We start from the raw sequence: 16,764 nt of genomic DNA, 5'->3' as shown, positions 1-16,764 counted from the left end.
AGGCAAGATACAGTAGATGGTATCGAGTACAGTATATACATATGAGATGAGTATGTAAACAAAGTGGAATAGTTAAAGTGGCTAGTGATACATGTATTACATAAGGATGCAGGAGATGATATAGAGTACAGTATATACATATGCATATGAGATGAATAATGTAGGGTATGTAACATTATATTAGGTAGCATTGTTTAAAGTGGCTAGTGATATATTTTACATCATTTCCCATCAATTCCCATTATTAAAGTGGCTGGAGTTGAGTCAGTGTCAGTGTCAGTGTGTTGGCAGCAGCCACTCAATGTTAGTGGTGGCTGTTTAACAGTCTGATGGCCTTGAGATAGAAGCTGTTTTTCAGTCTCTCGGTCCCAGCTTTGATGCACCTGTACTGACCTCGCCTTCTGGATGATAGCGGGGTGAACAGGCAGTGGCTCGGGTGGTTGTTGTCCTTGATGATCTTTATGGCCTTCCTGTAACATCGTGTGGTGTAGGTGTCCTGGAGGGCAGGTAGTTTGCCCCCGGTGATGCGTTGTGCAGACCTCACTACCCTCTGGAGAGCCTTACGGTTGTGGGCGGAGCAGTTGCCGTACCAGGCGGTGATACAGCCCGCCAGGATGCTCTCGATTGTGCATCTGTAGAAGTTTGTGAGTGCTTTTGGTGACAAGCCGAATTTCTTCAGCCTCCTGAGGTTGAAGAGGCGCTGCTGCGCCTTCTTCACGATGCTGTCTGTGTGAGTGGACCAATTCAGTTTGTCTGTGATGTGTATGCCGAGGAACTTAAAACTTACTACCCTCTCCACTACTGTTCCATCGATGTGGATAGGGGGGTGTTCCCTCTGCTGTTTCCTGAAGTCCACAATCGTCTCCTTAGTTTTGTTGACGTTGAGTGTGAGGTTATTTTCCTGAAACCACACTCCGAGGGCCCTCACCTCCTCCCTGTAGGCCGTCTCGTCGTTGTTGGTAATCAAGCCTACCACTGTTGTGTCGTCCGCAAACTTGATGATTGAGTTGGAGGCGTGCGTGGCCACGCAGTCGTGGGTGAACAGGGAGTACAGGAGAGGGCTCAGAACGCACCCTTGTGGGGCCCCAGTGTTGAGGATCAGCGGGGTGGAGATGTTGTTGCCTACCCTCACCACCTGGGGCGGCCCGTCAGGAAGTCCAGTACCCAGTTGCACAGGGCGGGGTCGAGACCCAGGGTCTCGAGCTTGATGACGAGCTTGGAGGGTACTATGGTGTTGAATGCCGAGCTGTAGTCGATGAACAGCATTCTCACATAGGTATTCCTCTTGTCCAGATGGGTTAGGGCAGTGTGGTTGAGATTGCATCGTCTGTGGACCTATTTGGGCGGTAAGCAAATTGGAGTGGGTCTAGGGTGTCAGGTAGGGTGGAGGTGATATGGTCCTTGACTCGTCTCTCAAAGCACTTCATGATGACGGAAGTGAGTGCTACGGGGCGGTAGTCGTTTAGCTCAGTTACCTTAGCTTTCTTGGGAACAGGAACAATGGTGGCCCTCTTGAAGCATGTGGGAACAGCAGACTGGTATAGGGATTGATTGAATATGTCCGTAAACACACCAGCCAGCTGGTCTGCGCATGCTCTGAGGGCGCGGCTGGGGATGCCGTCTGGGCCTGCAGCCTTGCGAGGGTTAACACGTTTAAATGTCTTACTCACCTCGGCTGCAGTGAAGGAGAGTCCGCATTTTTTTGTTGCAGGCCGTGTCAGTTGCACTGTATTGTCCTCAAAGCGGGCAAAAAAGTTATTTAGTCTGCCTGGGAGCAAGACATCCTGGTCCGTGACTGGGCTGGTTTTCTTCTTGTAGTCCGTTATTGACTGTAGACCCTGCCACATACCTCTTGTGTCTGAGCCGTTGAATTGAGATTCTACTTTGTCTCTAAAGCTTCATTGGCATGGTAAGCTTCATTTGCTGTTGTTCTGGGATTGATTTGCACTTTTCGCACCAAAGTACGTTCATCTCTAGGAGACAGAACGAGTCTCCTTCCTGAGTGGTATGATGGCTGCGTGGTCCCATTGTAACGGATTTCCTCCTCTTCGTCTGAGAAGTAAGGATCGGACCAAAAACGCAGCGTGGTAAGTGTCCATATTGATTTATTCAAAACCACAACAAAATAATAAACCTGAAATATACAAAACCGAAACAGTACCGTGTGGCCCAAACACTCACACGGAAACAGACACCCACAAACCAAAAGTGAAACCCAGGCTACCTAAGTATGATTCTCAATCAGAGACAACTAACGACACCTGCCTCTGATTGAGAACCATACTAGGCCGAACACAAAAACAAACATAGAAAAACAAACATAGACTGCCCACCCCAACTCACGCCCTGACCATACTAAAACAAATAATAAAATAACAGAACTATGGTCAGAACGTGACACCCATGGTGTTTATACCTGCGTACTATTGTTTGTACAGATGAACCAGACTTGTGGAGGTCTACAATTTTCTTTCTGATGTCTTGGCTGATTTCTTTTGATTTTCCCATGATGTCAAGCAAAGAGGCACTGAGGTTGAAGGTAGGCCTTGAAATACATCTACAGGTACACCTCCAATTGACTCAAATGATGTCAATTAGAGCCTATCAGAAGCTTCTAAAGCAATGACATATTTTCTGGAATTTTCCAAACTGTTTAAAGACAGTCAACTTAGTGTATGTAAACTTCTGACCCACTGAAATTATGATACAGTGAATTATAAGTGAAATAATCTGTCTGTAAACAATTGTTGAAAAATTACTTGTGTCATGCACAAAATAGATGTCCTAACCGACTTGCTAAAACTATAGATTGTTAACAAGAAATGTGTGGAGTGGTTGTAAAATGAGTTGTAATGACTCCAACCTAAGTATATGTAAACTTCCGACTTCAACTGTATATACTGTACTGAAATATCTTTCAGAAATCCTCTGTTGGGGTCAGGCAGTATTTCCCTTGGCAGGGATGCATCATGCCTCTTTGATCATGGTTTCCTCTTTGATGTGGCAAAAGCTTTTGGCATGGTAAGCTTCATTAGGAAACTTCATTAGCATGGTTTCACAGTGTTCATTCATGGTTGTCCTTAAATGTGGCATGGCAAAAGCTTCATTGGCATGGTAAGCTTCATTGGCACGGTAAGCTTCATTGGCACGGTAAGCTTCATTGGCACGGCAAGCTTCATTGGCACGGTAAGCTTCATTGGCACGGTAAGCTTCATTAGCATGGTAAGCTTCATTGGCACGGTAAGCTTCATTAGCATGGTAAGCTTCATTGGCACAGTAAGCTTCATTAGCATGGTAAGCTTCATTGGCACGGTAAGCTTCATTAGCATGGTAAGCTTCATTGGCACGGTAAGCTTCATTGGCATGGTAAGCTTCATTAGCATGGTAAGCTTCATTGGCACGGTAAGCTTCATTAGCATGGTAAGCTTCATTGGCATGGTAAGCTTCATTGGCACGGTAAGCTTCATTAGCATGGTAAGCTTCATTGGCATGGTAAGCTTCATTAGCATGGTAAGCTTCATTAGCATGGTAAGCTTCATTGGCATGGTAAGCTTCATTGGCATGGTAAGCTTCATTGGCATGGTAAGCTTCATTGGCCTTATTATGAAAGGATCTGGACATATGCATCACATTCTTCATAGATGGTGCAAACGGATAAAGTCATCAGATGAAAAGGGCCCTGATCCGTTTGGGCACCAGAACCAGGCTTCTTCATTGGCACGGTAAGCTTCATTGGCATAAGCTTCATTGGCAATGGTCAAGACTGACAACTTCATTGGCACAACTCTCATGAATCATATTCCCCCTTAACTCTCAGTGACTGCTCTGATTTACTTCAATATGGTAAGCCAATGGGTCACAGAAGTTTAATGGTAGTGTTGGCATGGAAGCTTCATTGGCATGACACTGACTGATGAATCTTTTAGCATCCTTGGCAGTCATTCCACATCAGCTTCATTGGCCTTATTATGATCTGGACATATGCATACAGATGGTGCAAATTAAAGTCATCAGATGAAAATGTATCCGTTTGGGAACCAGAACCAGGCTTCTAAGCATATGGCAATGGTCAAGACTGACAACTGATTGGAACAACTCTCTGAATCATATTCCCCCTTAACTCTCAGTGACTTCTGATTTACTTCAATATCCAAGGGTCACAAAGTTTAAGGATTATTAAGACACTGACTGATGAATCTTTTCTCCTTCAGTCAAAGTCAGTGTGATCTGTAGCTAAAATGTATCCTTTGGAAGGAAATCAGGTGATCCTGTGGAGGAAGTTGGTCTCAAAAAAACAGGCTAGCCCATCCAGTCAGTGATCTGTAGCCAAAATATCCTGTGAAAGAGGTGGTGGAGGAAGTCGGTCTCTATCCATCACTCTCCAGTCAGCTCCAAGCCATACTTTCGTCAGTTTACAGGTGAGTATTGAATACATTAAACAGCCATGGCCCTGGCAATGTCCAGGCTTTTTCTCATACATTTACTCCACACCGGCAGATGTCTCCATGCTAGTATTCTTCAAGGTCCTACCTACGATGGCTCTTCCAAACAAATTATAACAATTCTCGTGCTTCCTTGTGCAGGAATCTCAAATAAACAATCTGAGCTGAGATTTGACTGAGACAGAATGGCACCAGACAAACCAGCATCGCTGAAAAGTACTGTCTTGGTTAGCAACAGTGCATTACGGGTCATGCAAAGCCTAGAGGCGGTGGGTGCATCAAAGGGTGCAGAGTGCAGCCGTGAGTGAGCAGGAAGAGCTCTACAGAGCAGCAGCAACATGTGCATTCACCTGGAGGCTCAAGGAGACCAGAGGCCTTGTCATAGAAACAGGCTCTCTGAAAGGTCTGAATGTCTACAACTCAGAAACAGAGAGGGGAGGATGTGAGGGACAACTCAGCTTTACATAAACATCCATGCAGACACAGATTTATTCTTATTATGTTACTGCATACACACTCACACAAACAATGATTAGTTGTGTACATTGTAAAGGACAGAGACATATTGCTGTTACTGGTCTAGTAGAATATTCCATGCACAAAAACAAAGCAATTCAGTCATTTCCTTTCTATTAGTTGTTTCTGTATACATTGTAGATGTCCAATGACTCATAATGAAACTCAATCGCTTTTTAAAACAAGTGGATGTGTCAAATGGGGAAATAAAAGGCGGGAGGAGATTTACGAGCGGATATTTCAGGTTACCTCACAAATGCACAATGTTTTGGCTGACAATACTCAACACAGAGAAGCGAGCAGCTGAATATGAACCAGACAACAAGTCTAATGGATGAGAGCGAGTACAAATACTCCCACCAACTACATGGTCCAAACAGGAAGAGAGTATGGGACACTCACCATCCTTCCAGAGTTCAGACACAAACTTGTCAGTGGACTGGTTGAGCAGCGTGGCCACGTTGTCGTTCAGAGGGTCCATGTTCTTCATCAGCCACTCGTCAGCCTTGTAGTCCACCTGAGGAGAGACAGACGGACGTAAGCTAAACAGGCTATATGTACCGGTACATCGTGTTAAATAGCTTCCAATTATTAGGTCTCACTGACTTTCATGTCTGATCAAACTAAATAGATACCTGGTCAAGAGAAAATGAGTTTATGTGCTGTATACCAAATCTATTTATTAAGTCTTAACATGTGTAAGGACTACTGGTGCTGTGAACAAAATGTACATCTGAACTTTGTGTGACAAATTTAATAAGAAAATGGATGAAGATGATATAACGTACACAGGCCCTCTCCAGATGGGGGACCACAGTGAGGTGAAAGTTGAAAAATCCGTCATTACGTAACAGTGTAAAATCGGTCTCACACCAATGTGAACCAGATGTGGAGATTGGGAGCACAACTGGGCTTTTGTGCTAAGGCAATTACCTGTTAACTAGAGCTTTAGTGGAGACATGTCTGCTGCCTCAAAGGCAGCACTTTAACATTGACTGGTTACAACGTCATTCAGAAAGAAAACATGTTTCTCAAGACATTATGGAGCTGAAAAATCATTCTAATTTCAAAAACACTGCTTCATCTTTCCAACACTCCAACCCCTAACCAGGCAAAGCAACAAAAATGTCATTTCAGTGTATTGAGACCCAGGCTCTGCGTGGACGTACCCTGCCAGCGTAGTGAATGATGCAGAAGTCTGCTTTGTCCTTCAGCTGCCGGGGTTTCTGGAACTTGGGGTGGGTGCCCTGCTCCTGGAGCACCTTGTCTACAAATGTCTTATCAGTGGCCTTGGGGAACCAGCACTCCTCATCCAACAGGGCCAGAACTCCTGGAGGGTTGGTCTGCAGACAGAGAGAAAGGAGAAGAATCTGATGAAGTTCCTCAGACATAATCTTGAGTAAAATACACCTATGTGTGTAAAGATGAAAAGCTGACCGGTCTCTCAATAAGGTCGATGCAGGGCTGCAGGTCCAGGCCGAAGTCGATGAAGCTCCACTCGATGCCCTCCCTCTGGTACTCCTCCTGCTCCAGGATGAACATAGTGTGGTTGAACAGCTGCTGCAGCTTCTCGTTGGTGTAGTTGATGCACATCTGCTCAAATGAGTTCAGCTAGAGGAGGGATATGGGGAGAGAAAGAGATGTGAGAGATGAGTATTACAGATCAATAAGATAAGACAGTCCCTCTTGGACATGATTATATTCCTGCAACAAGAGATGAATGATCTTGAAAATAAATGTACCTCAAAGATCTCAAAGCCAGCGATGTCCAGGATGCCGATGAAGGAGGCTCCCTGTCTCTTGGTCCTGTCCAGGGCCTTGTTGATGCGGTGGACGAGCCAGCGGAACAGACGCTCATATGTGGCCTTGGCCAGGGCTTCCACTGCAAAGTCAGCCTGAGGAGAGAACCAGAGAGCGATAGACGACAGTCTGCTGGGTACCAGTCTGTATCTACTTAACCCAACTTCATGGACCTGCTTAGATTGGTGTTAGTGAATGCAGAAACAGTTAGGAGTGTACATCTGATGGGAACAGGAGAACAGCTCCTACCTGTTCTTTGGTCTGGGCCTTCTGGACGTAGTCTCGGCCCACTTTGATGCGGGGGGACAGAATGGCCCTGGTAAACTCCATCACATTCAGCCCCAGCAGGTGGCACAGCTTCTGAGCCACTGGGAGGGAAGACAGGACATTGGGTTACTAGTGACCCATCAGTGTTGCAACCTGGAGATGGGCACAGACAGAGCCTTCTATACAGTACAAATAGAGAGCTTTGTGTCAATTCAAAACAGTTGGGGAAATGTCAGACAGGAATATGTAATGAAAGACCTCAGTAAAGCACTACCGCTTCATTTTACCCCAGCTACCCAAGGATATGGCCACAGTCTGATGTATGATTTATCAGTTAAAATCACCCAGGATAAATCTCAGCAGAGACACATCCATTTTCCTAATGACAACCAAACTGCATGGTTTACCGTTATCAACTGACCATTAATGCAGAGCAACGTGCCAGAAAGAAATGAAAAATGACACATTTATTCCTACTAGCCATCTCCTTCTGAAGTACAATAAGTCAAATGACAGACCCGCAGCATGAGCCCCGGGGTATAACATACCTGATATGGACCGCTACAATGTGCCTGCATGTCTTTATATTAACAGAATTCGGACTGCCAATGCAGGAGTTCTGAGGAATCTGACCTCAGTTCAGTGAAGTGTCTCTGCGCCGCCAGACTTCATACTGTACTAAGGACAGACATCTGGAACTGCTGACGCTTTGCTATCCTTGTCTCAGCCACAACGGTGAAGGATGACTCTACTCTGCTAGTGTTGTGATTCCAGCTGACTCACACTAAAACCCAATACTGATTTCAGCAGAATTTTAATGAAGCTGTTCTGCAGTAAATTATGTGGCCCAAGTGAGTGGACTGTTTTTGAGGCTGAGCAGCATATTATGGGAGGATGATCAATGTTTAAGACTCGCAGCCCAGAGAATCAGCTCACTGTAAACTGGGACAATGTATTTTCAGCTGTGTGGTGAGAAATGGTCAAACTTAAGCTGGATGATTTCAAAGTGCTGGAGTGTTGGTTGGATTATGGATGTCCTCTGAGGGTATAGCATCACCTGTGTTCTCAGGCATGGAGGCCTGGTCTGTGTTCCTCTCCTTCTTGAAGACAACGTTACCAAACTGTAGTACTGCAGACACCACCTTCAGCATGCCTGCAACCACAAGGGAGAGTAAATCAGACAATAGGCGAGGACAGACATTGATACTACATGCATGGTCTAGGGTGTGTATACTCACATACGATCTCCTCATGGGAGAAGCTCATGATGTGCATGGCATCCATGGTCTCCTGGAAGTTGTCCTTGTCCTGCTGGCCAGGGATGGTAATGTTGCCGTTGGACAGGAAGCGGTAGTTGTTGAAGCCCTCCAGGAGCAGGTCAGCTGAGAGGACAGGGGTAGGGGGAGACAAATCAAAAGACCAGTGTACTATAACAGAACAGCCAAGACTTATAACATGAGATGAAATAATGAAATGGCATATACAATATTGAACGAGACATTTCTGGCACAGAACATTGAAAAACTGAAAATAGACATAGTTGTGATTCTTCTTGCAGAAGACACTATTGACAACCATTATAATTGGAATGGTGTATAAGATACTGACTTTTGAGGTGCTCCCCGGCTCCTGCAAGAAGCTGGTAGAAGACATGGAAGGTCCTCTCGTCTTTGGCCTGGCGAACGGCCCTGGACTTCTCCAGGAGGTCTGGTAGTCAGGGAGTCAAGGTCCAAAGGAGCAATGCCATCATTCCTGTGCTGGTAAATGGCTTACTGGTTATTGTGCCATGTCTAGCAGAATCTTCTCAAACATACAATGGATTGGTATGAATTGCTGCTTCTTGCTATACTTGTATGTTATACTGTAAAATAATAAGTATTAATTTCTGTTAACGCCAATCTCAACAGACTTTAATATGTTAAATGCGGTCCCAATCTAGAGATACTGGGCATAATTTGCTGGCCCTGAAATTGTAAAGTCATGTGTTTCTGATCACTTGTGTCTGAGTACAGGGTGATTTGTCTAAAGAGTGACCATTTTGGACTTCAGGCAAGAGCTCAACTGTGCACATTACTGGACCTTAGTTTTACAGGAGACTGAAATGCCCACTGAGTGGGTTGCTATTTAGTCAGTGTTTCCAGAAACCTTGACTACCACCATCTCAGAAAGAGGAATGCCTGTATAGCACACATCACACTGCTTTATAAATCATACTTTCTGCAACGCCAAATCTTGCACAACATGCTATTCTTGAGGGACACAAATTTGACATTTCTCACAAGCATAACGACCAGATATAATTAAATCTTAGAAAACTAAAACCAGTATTCTCCAAAGTCAACCTAAACATGAATAAACAAAGAGTATGAATATATCTAGCTCTAAGAACCTAAGTCTATCCACTATCTGGTGAGCACTCTACATTGATGTGTGGCACAAATCCCAGAGCCCCTTGAGCCAAACCCCGACTATGTATGTACATCTGCAGACTCCTGCATCCCCTCCCCCTTCACTTCCCAGTCTCCCATCTTTGAGGATACATGTCTCGATATTGGCCCCAACAATGTAGCCGGTCACGTCAAAGTTGACTCTGATGAACTTGCCCTGTAGGGAAGGATACAAAATGTGTAAGGCAGCAGTTCTAAACATTGTGTGACATTGTAGGCCTCTGTGAGCCCAAAAGTCCCCACTGAGTCAACAGTATCACTTCTGCAGACATCCGTGACGTATAATGTCAGTTCTGGTCGGAAGTGGGGATACACTGTGAGTGTGTATGTGTTGTCAGTTCTGGTCAGAAGTGGGGATACACTGTGAGTGTGTATGTGTTGTCAGTTCTGGTCAGAAGTGGGGATACACTGTGAGTGTGTATGTGTTGTCAGTTCTGGTCAGAAGTGGGGATACACTGTGAGTGTGTATGTGTTGTCAGTTCTGGTCAGAAGTGGGGATACACTGTGAGTGTGTATGTGTTGTCAGTTCTGGTCAGAAGTGGGGATACAATGTGAGTGTGTGTGTTGTCAGTTCTGGTCAGAAGTGGGGATACACTGTGAGTGTGTATGTGTTGTCAGTTCTGGTCAGAAGTGGGGATACACTGTGTGTGTGTGTGTGTGTCAGTTCTGGTCAGAAGTGGGGATACACTGTGAGTGTGTATGTGTTGTCAGTTCTGGTCAGAAGTGGGGATACACTGTGAGTGTGTATGTGTTGTCACTTCTGGTCAGAAGTGGGGATACACTGAGTGTGTGTGTGTTGTCAGTTCTGGTCAGAAGTGGGGATACAATGTGAGTGTGTGTGTTGTCAGTTCTGGTCAGAAGTGGGGATACAATGTGAGTGTGTGTGTTGTCACTACTGGTCAGAAGTGGGGATACACTGTGGGTGTGTATGTGTTGTCAGTTCTGGTCAGAAGTGGGGATACACTGTGAGTGTGTATGTGTTGTCACTTCTGGTCAGAAGTGGGGATACACTGAGTGTGTGTGTGTTGTCAGTTCTGGTCAGAAGTGGGGATACAATGTGAGTGTGTGTGTTGTCAGTTCTGGTCAGAAGTGGGGATACACTGTGGGTGTGTATGTGTTGTCAGTTCTGGTCAGAAGTGGGGATACACTGTGAGTGTGTGTGTGTTGTCAGTTCTGGTCAGAAGTGGGGATACACTGTGGGTGTGTATATGCATGCCAGGATTATGGAACATGGAAAGCGCATTGCCGTGCTCTTTAGCAGACAGTGTTCTCCTTCATACACTATTTCACTGTATTCTGGAGAGGCAGGTCCTACAATACCTATTTACACAGAGGTTCTGTGTATAGACCGTCTACAAATGTGTACATAAAACATACAGTACAGCTGTCACATTCAAGACTATTTGTATCCAAGTGTAGCTTTTTAAACTTACGAAACGTGACGAGTTGTCGTTTTTCACCGTCTTGGCATTGCCAAAGGATTCAAGGATGGGGTTGGCTTGCAGAAGCTGACGTTCCAGCTCGCCCTGTAAAGTGAGGGAGAAACTGAGTGATATCGAGCCAGTTAATACCGCCACCACCTAAACCAGCCATGAACCGCTAATGAAAGATGTATTAAATCGGTATGGACAAGTGCCTTTGCTTTCACCACAGGGTGGACATGGGAAGTAAAGAGAGTGTGAGAATGGAGCCTCTGTTATGCAGTAGACATCTGCTATATTTCTACTGAATGAATAACCCATTAAAAGTATGATGTCAGTAAGACGACATTGTACCCAATTATTTCATACGATGTTGAGAAACACTAAATGTAAACCATATGGTCCAGCTCATCTGCAAAACGGAAGATTCAGTGCACTCTTGACTGAGGCTTTCTTTAATAATGCATTCCTCAATATCAATACCAGTCTTTGGACAGAAAAATACATGTTTGTTTGACTGAACACAAAACGATGCAGCACTAGAATCCTCCTCAAAAGGCCTGATCATAATGCTTTTAAATCAGATGTGGCGGTCGTGTTATACTCATATTAACATCTGGGACTAAATATTATTCTGTTTATAATATTATACAGTTTAATAATATTATGTCAAAACATACACCAACTGATCAATTCGAGCTATTGAGCAGAGCGAATACAAGCCTACTGTATGAATCGCGTAGACAGAGGTTTAAATGCTGTTTATATGCTGCTGGTCATGTCCATCACAGGTTGGAGGGCATAGCCAGCCACAGGGCATAGCCAGCCACAGGGCATAGCCAGCCACAGGGCATAGCCAGCCACAGGGCAAAGCCAGCCACAGGGCAAAGCCAGCCACAGGGCATAGCCAGCCACAGGGCATAGCCAGCCACAGCAAAGCCAGCCACAGGGTCTCACCAGGGTTTGCCAGCCACAGGGCATAGCACTAGTCTACCACTTCTTCCCCACATACAGAGAGGACAGAGGGTAAAAAGCAGCACTGCCTGCAGTAACTAAAGTGAGACATTGTGGGGTGGTGAGAACATTCCTGTGGTTGTGACGCTGCTCACATGCACCCTCCACTTCTGGGAGGCACTGCTGTGACGGGGCGGTGGCTACTTCCCAAATCCTCGAGCGGTGGGGGCATTCCACCATCCCGCACCTCGCCCCCTTTACCCACTTTAACCAGGGCGCTGGCTGTGTGGGCACAACAGAAATAGCACCGCAACCAGCCAGCCTGTACCGCCCTGGTTTCTCTTGATGGGACACTGGGGCCAGGTTTTTGTTGACCCGGTGGGCCAGAGTTTTCTGTGATTTTAAAGGTTGGGGGGGGGGGTAGCGCTGCCCAGCCCCACCACAGATATGTGGGACAGGCTCAGCCTACATACGGGTGAGTGAGAGAGTAGGGCAGAGAGATGTAGGGCTGCTGCCAGAAGGACTGGGGTCTGGCCCACTTAAACATACTGCAGCCTCTACCGTGTAGATGTGTCGCAGCCAACCCTGAAGCACATCCTATAACTCAGGTTTCTAGAGTTTAAGAAATACACTACAGAGCATACATACACTAAACCCCTGGTTCCAGACAAGACACATTATTAACATAATGTTGTCTGAATAGTTAAACATGTCAACGTAAGAGAAGGAGGCATCATCGGGGTAAATTGTGTTTAATTAGCTCAATGACTCCACATATATCATTTCCAGTGGAATGAGACTGGAGTCGGGGTGCCTGGCGGGGCAGAACACGACATGAGGACTATTTTTCTTTTAGGAGCTCAACTCAGGGTGGAAATCAGATCTAAACTGTACAGATCACATGGAGGTATTGAGTTCCTCCTCCCACTGTCTGGATCAGAGTCAGAGAGCTGCTCCAGTCAAACCTCTCTCTCCTGATGGCTGGACGCTAAAGAAGGGTCATGTGTACATTTTCACTCCCTCTTATCCTTTACCTACTACACTGCACAATACCTCCCTACCTCCCTAATGCACAAACATTGTATCAGATCAATGCAATACTTCCACAGCTCTGCCCCACTGAAAAATCCCCAAGCTGCTGGGTGTCTGGGGCCCACTCTTCTATCAGAGCTGCTACTTGGCCCCCAGCCTCCCCTCTCCTCCCTCCCATCATCCCCTCGCTCCACATTCCTCTGGCCCGTGCTCATAGGGTTCCTAGCTGGACACAGAGGCAGCGTGGTGTGGGAGGGCAGTGGGCTGTAGTGGACTGGTGTATTCTGGCACAGGGACTCAGGTACAGAGTTACAGCCAGGATATCGCCACACATCAACACTACATATACACAACCTGGGTGAGTGTCATTTTTTTTAGGGGGTGTTTAATCTTAGCAGCATCTGCTTCAGCAAAGCATAGCTTTACAGAGGGGGAAAAAAAGGTTTTGGGAAAGAAAAATAGCTCCTGGGCAAACTGAGTGGGGGGACAATGAGGGCCAGTAAATATCTCATTTATACACAGAAGTATCCACAGTGGAGTATTCAGTTGGAAAGAATGCTGTAAAGTTAGAAGTCTCTGTGGGGGAACAGTGGATCATGAATCAAGCTGAAAAAAATGATGCGCTGTGTATTAGTCCCAGGTGAGCCTCCATTGTTACTGAAGCATGCCCATGTTATGCAGCAGAGAGACAATAGTAGCTTCATTTCATTCCCAAAGACGTCTAAGTGAGGATTGAGATGGGGACAGGAAGGTCACAGCATTCCCACATCACTGACCCAACATGTGGTTATTGATTAGGAACATTCAAAAGCAACAGCTACTCACAGACTGTACTGTAGGACAGGAATCCACTGTGTGTGAATGAGTAGTCAGGTGTTATTGTGGACACAAACAGTATTAGTGTGGCCGTGGGCATTAACAGTGCATTAAAGGTATTTGAAGCTATGCCAAAGGCTTTCTGAGCTAATCAGATGAAAAGCTAGCATGAATAAAGGAGAATGGTTGAGATATTAGAGGGCTGTTGTGGAAGAGGGTTTGGAGAGCCACAGTCTGATGTGATTTCACAGTTCACACCAAATCCTCTCATTGCCATGTACATTCAAAGTGGGAATGACAAAGATAAATATGACTGGAACCTAAACACAAACAGCACATGCATATGGGGTTAGTTATTGTTCTAATGTCACAGAAAATGAACAGTCACTGTTTTTCAAATGACTAAATATTTCTTTCACTTTTTAAGGCTTACTGTATTGTATGTTGACACTGTTGGGCATTTCCTTTAAATAAACCCAAAACAACTGATAAAACACAATGTAATACGAGTCTGTCGGTTTGATAGCAGACTTAAACGTTTTGCCAGCACAAACAAATACCACATATACTGTAGCCAGCAGAGATACGTTCATGGGAAAAGACAGTTCAGTTTCATTTCGGGAAGGGCATGCAAAAACATCCAAACTGAGCACAAGTGTTTTAGAAAGTGGGGAAACACTTGCCTGGAGCTTGTTCAACGCTTTAGGGGATTCGGGCTGTTTGTTTCAGGTAATAAACAAAGGGAAGGGTTAGACCTGGAGGTGCTTATGTCAAACACAAGCCATAAGCAGTGAACCTACTGGTGACTAACATTATCCTGCTAACATTATCCTGCTAACATTATCCTGCTAACATTAGTCTCTGCCAGAGTGGCACTGAGAACCACAGAGCTGGAGCGGAGACCGTTCAGGTTCAGGCGGTACACAACAACAAACTGATTAGACTCTACTGGAGGAGCTACGTTAGCCATTAGCATCAGGGGTCATTAAACTAGAACACATTGTTTAGAAGTCAGTTGAGTACACACTGTGGTAAAGCCTCTGCCTTTGGGTCCGGCATGGACACATTGGAGGGTTTAACAGGAGGAGTTCAGGAAGGGAACAGGGAAGGAGGGAATGGAAACACTCACAGGAATGTTGTGGTCTTTGCGTCCTTTGTGTGACGAGGCGACGTGGGCCAGGTACTGGATGACCTTTTTGGTGTTTTCTGTCTTGCCGGCACCGGACTCGCCTCTGTATGAGGAAGAGACAGACAGGACCAATACATATCAGATTAAACAGAGGAAGAGAGGATGGGGAGAGAGAGAGGAGGGGGCGTGGAGGGATGAGGGAGAGCAAAGAAACTGTTCTAATCTACTACCAAGCAGGCCTCGTAAAATAAATAACATTTCAGCACTGTTGAACACTTCCAGCAAATAGTTGCATAACCCTTTGTCTACTGTTATGAATGTGCCTTTGGTTGCTAGACAGAGCCAAGCTTCCTGGAAGGCTTCCACATATATTCTCAACCAAATACAGTCAAAACACATAAACGACCCAGCCCAGCCATAGGCTCATCATGCTCAGCCCTGGGACATACTATAGACTAGAGAGAGTCTGATACTGTTGTTTGTTTTGCCTGCTCTGCTGATTTTAACTCCAGGGTCCTGTGGTTGGGTGGGCAGGTCTCCAGGGTTTCTAGGCTCTGCTTTTGGCCCGTCTCTAATGACAGGGATGTCCACAGCTCCGCCAGGACCCAACTCTCACTCCACTCCAGACCCAGCACACAGCCACATACCCGTGGCTTTACCATAGCCAGCTATTAGCTCTCCACACAGAATGCTGTCTTAATGGATAAATGGCCAGAGTGCAACTCAATGTGAGTCTCCTCCTCTACACTTTGTATATGGGTGGTGTGGGGGTATAGTGTAATATATGTTAATCAAAAGCCATTTCAAATTAATTTCATGTCATATTACAATTGTGAGAACAGTGAGATGTTTTAGGTTGAAATGACAACATCAGATTTGGGCATGGGACTTTTCTTCATTCCAAGCAGACTGGCTTTCTGAATTAGTCACTCTTCTTATTCAAGCACAAGGTAGCCAGGTCATCAGTGTGTGAGGCCTGTGACTCTTACATCAATGTGTCACACTCTTAAGGTGAGAGATTCCACAGGTCTTTGACCTACTTTCTGTTCTGTAAACCAAATTACTTACTCATCATGTGGACTGGCATGTAAACCAGTACTCACTGGTTTTCAATGACAGGGAGACTGGATTCTCTCTCAGATAGTACAACAGAGTAGGCTTCTGGCCAGACATGACAACTTTATAAGATGGTGTAAGATTGGTGTGCTTATTGCTGTGATAATGGGTCAGTCTAAATGAGATCATTGGCATATAGCACTCAAGAACTCGGGAAGTAGCATCCTGGCCAACAGGGGGTGTAATTGTTTGAAGACCTTGTACCAAACCACACTCATAACTCCCTCTACTCTGCACAAAGTTGCTCAAAGGTCAACTTAGTTCCATAACTACATCATAAAGCTTTTTAGATCTAGTCCATAATTGAGAACCAGCAGGATGGCAGGACCTTGCTAATCACTTCAGTATAACTCCCATTCTGACCAACTAACAGATGCTAATGCTGCTCACTTCACTCCCACATAATATATTATTATTATATTATACTGTAGGCTTGTTCTGCCTTCTTCCCTGAGTCTAAGAGCTCGACTGTAAATCTGAAATGAGTGACTGGGGTGCAACTCTGCATGGAGGAAATCACCTAAATTGAACTCAAGGACAAGACGCGGTACGTCACTGCGACCCTACTTAAGGTGCAGCCACATCAGTCTCAGCGCCAGACAGGTTACTTTTCCAGCTCATAAAGCCACTGAGTCTCCCCTGGAATCGGCCCTCCTTAAAAAAACAACCTCTACCCTCTGAGTCCTCTTTGAGAGATGGTGTCAGAGTAGGACTTGGCAGGCTGAGGCGATCTGTTTTCCTTACTGGGCAGTTTAATGAGGTAATGTTTCAGGAGCAGGACAACTAGCATACTGACGGAGCAGAGCAGAGGCCCCTGAGAACAT

General features: G+C 45.4%; 1 protein-coding gene across 2 annotated transcripts in view; it reads right to left on the bottom strand.

Annotated features, from left to right (window-relative positions):
• Window positions 1-16,764, bottom strand: part of LOC118384182 (myosin-10-like) — a 72,434-nt gene that overhangs the window by 16,904 nt on the left and 38,766 nt on the right. Inside the window, exons 5-16 of one of the 2 annotated variants that reach the window (XM_052518913.1) lie at window positions 14,825-14,927; window positions 14,379-14,411; window positions 10,906-10,998; window positions 9,566-9,629; window positions 8,634-8,732; window positions 8,264-8,407; window positions 8,083-8,178; window positions 7,008-7,126; window positions 6,701-6,853; window positions 6,396-6,569; window positions 6,128-6,301; window positions 5,361-5,475 (exon numbers count right to left, since the gene is read on the bottom strand). In XM_052518913.1, coding sequence (XP_052374873.1) covers window positions 5,361-5,475; window positions 6,128-6,301; window positions 6,396-6,569; window positions 6,701-6,853; window positions 7,008-7,126; window positions 8,083-8,178; window positions 8,264-8,407; window positions 8,634-8,732; window positions 9,566-9,629; window positions 10,906-10,998; window positions 14,379-14,411; window positions 14,825-14,927 — 1,367 coding nt within the window. The remainder of the gene's footprint in view (window positions 1-5,360; window positions 5,476-6,127; window positions 6,302-6,395; window positions 6,570-6,700; window positions 6,854-7,007; window positions 7,127-8,082; window positions 8,179-8,263; window positions 8,408-8,633; window positions 8,733-9,565; window positions 9,630-10,905; window positions 10,999-14,378; window positions 14,412-14,824; window positions 14,928-16,764) is intronic. The other variant, XM_052518914.1, reaches the window with a different exon arrangement.

The sequence above is a fragment of the Oncorhynchus keta genome, chromosome 5 (assembly GCF_023373465.1).
Source record: "Oncorhynchus keta strain PuntledgeMale-10-30-2019 chromosome 5, Oket_V2, whole genome shotgun sequence".
Lineage (NCBI taxonomy): Eukaryota > Metazoa > Chordata > Actinopteri > Salmoniformes > Salmonidae > Oncorhynchus > Oncorhynchus keta.
This window is presented reverse-complemented; position numbering and strand designations above follow the sequence as displayed.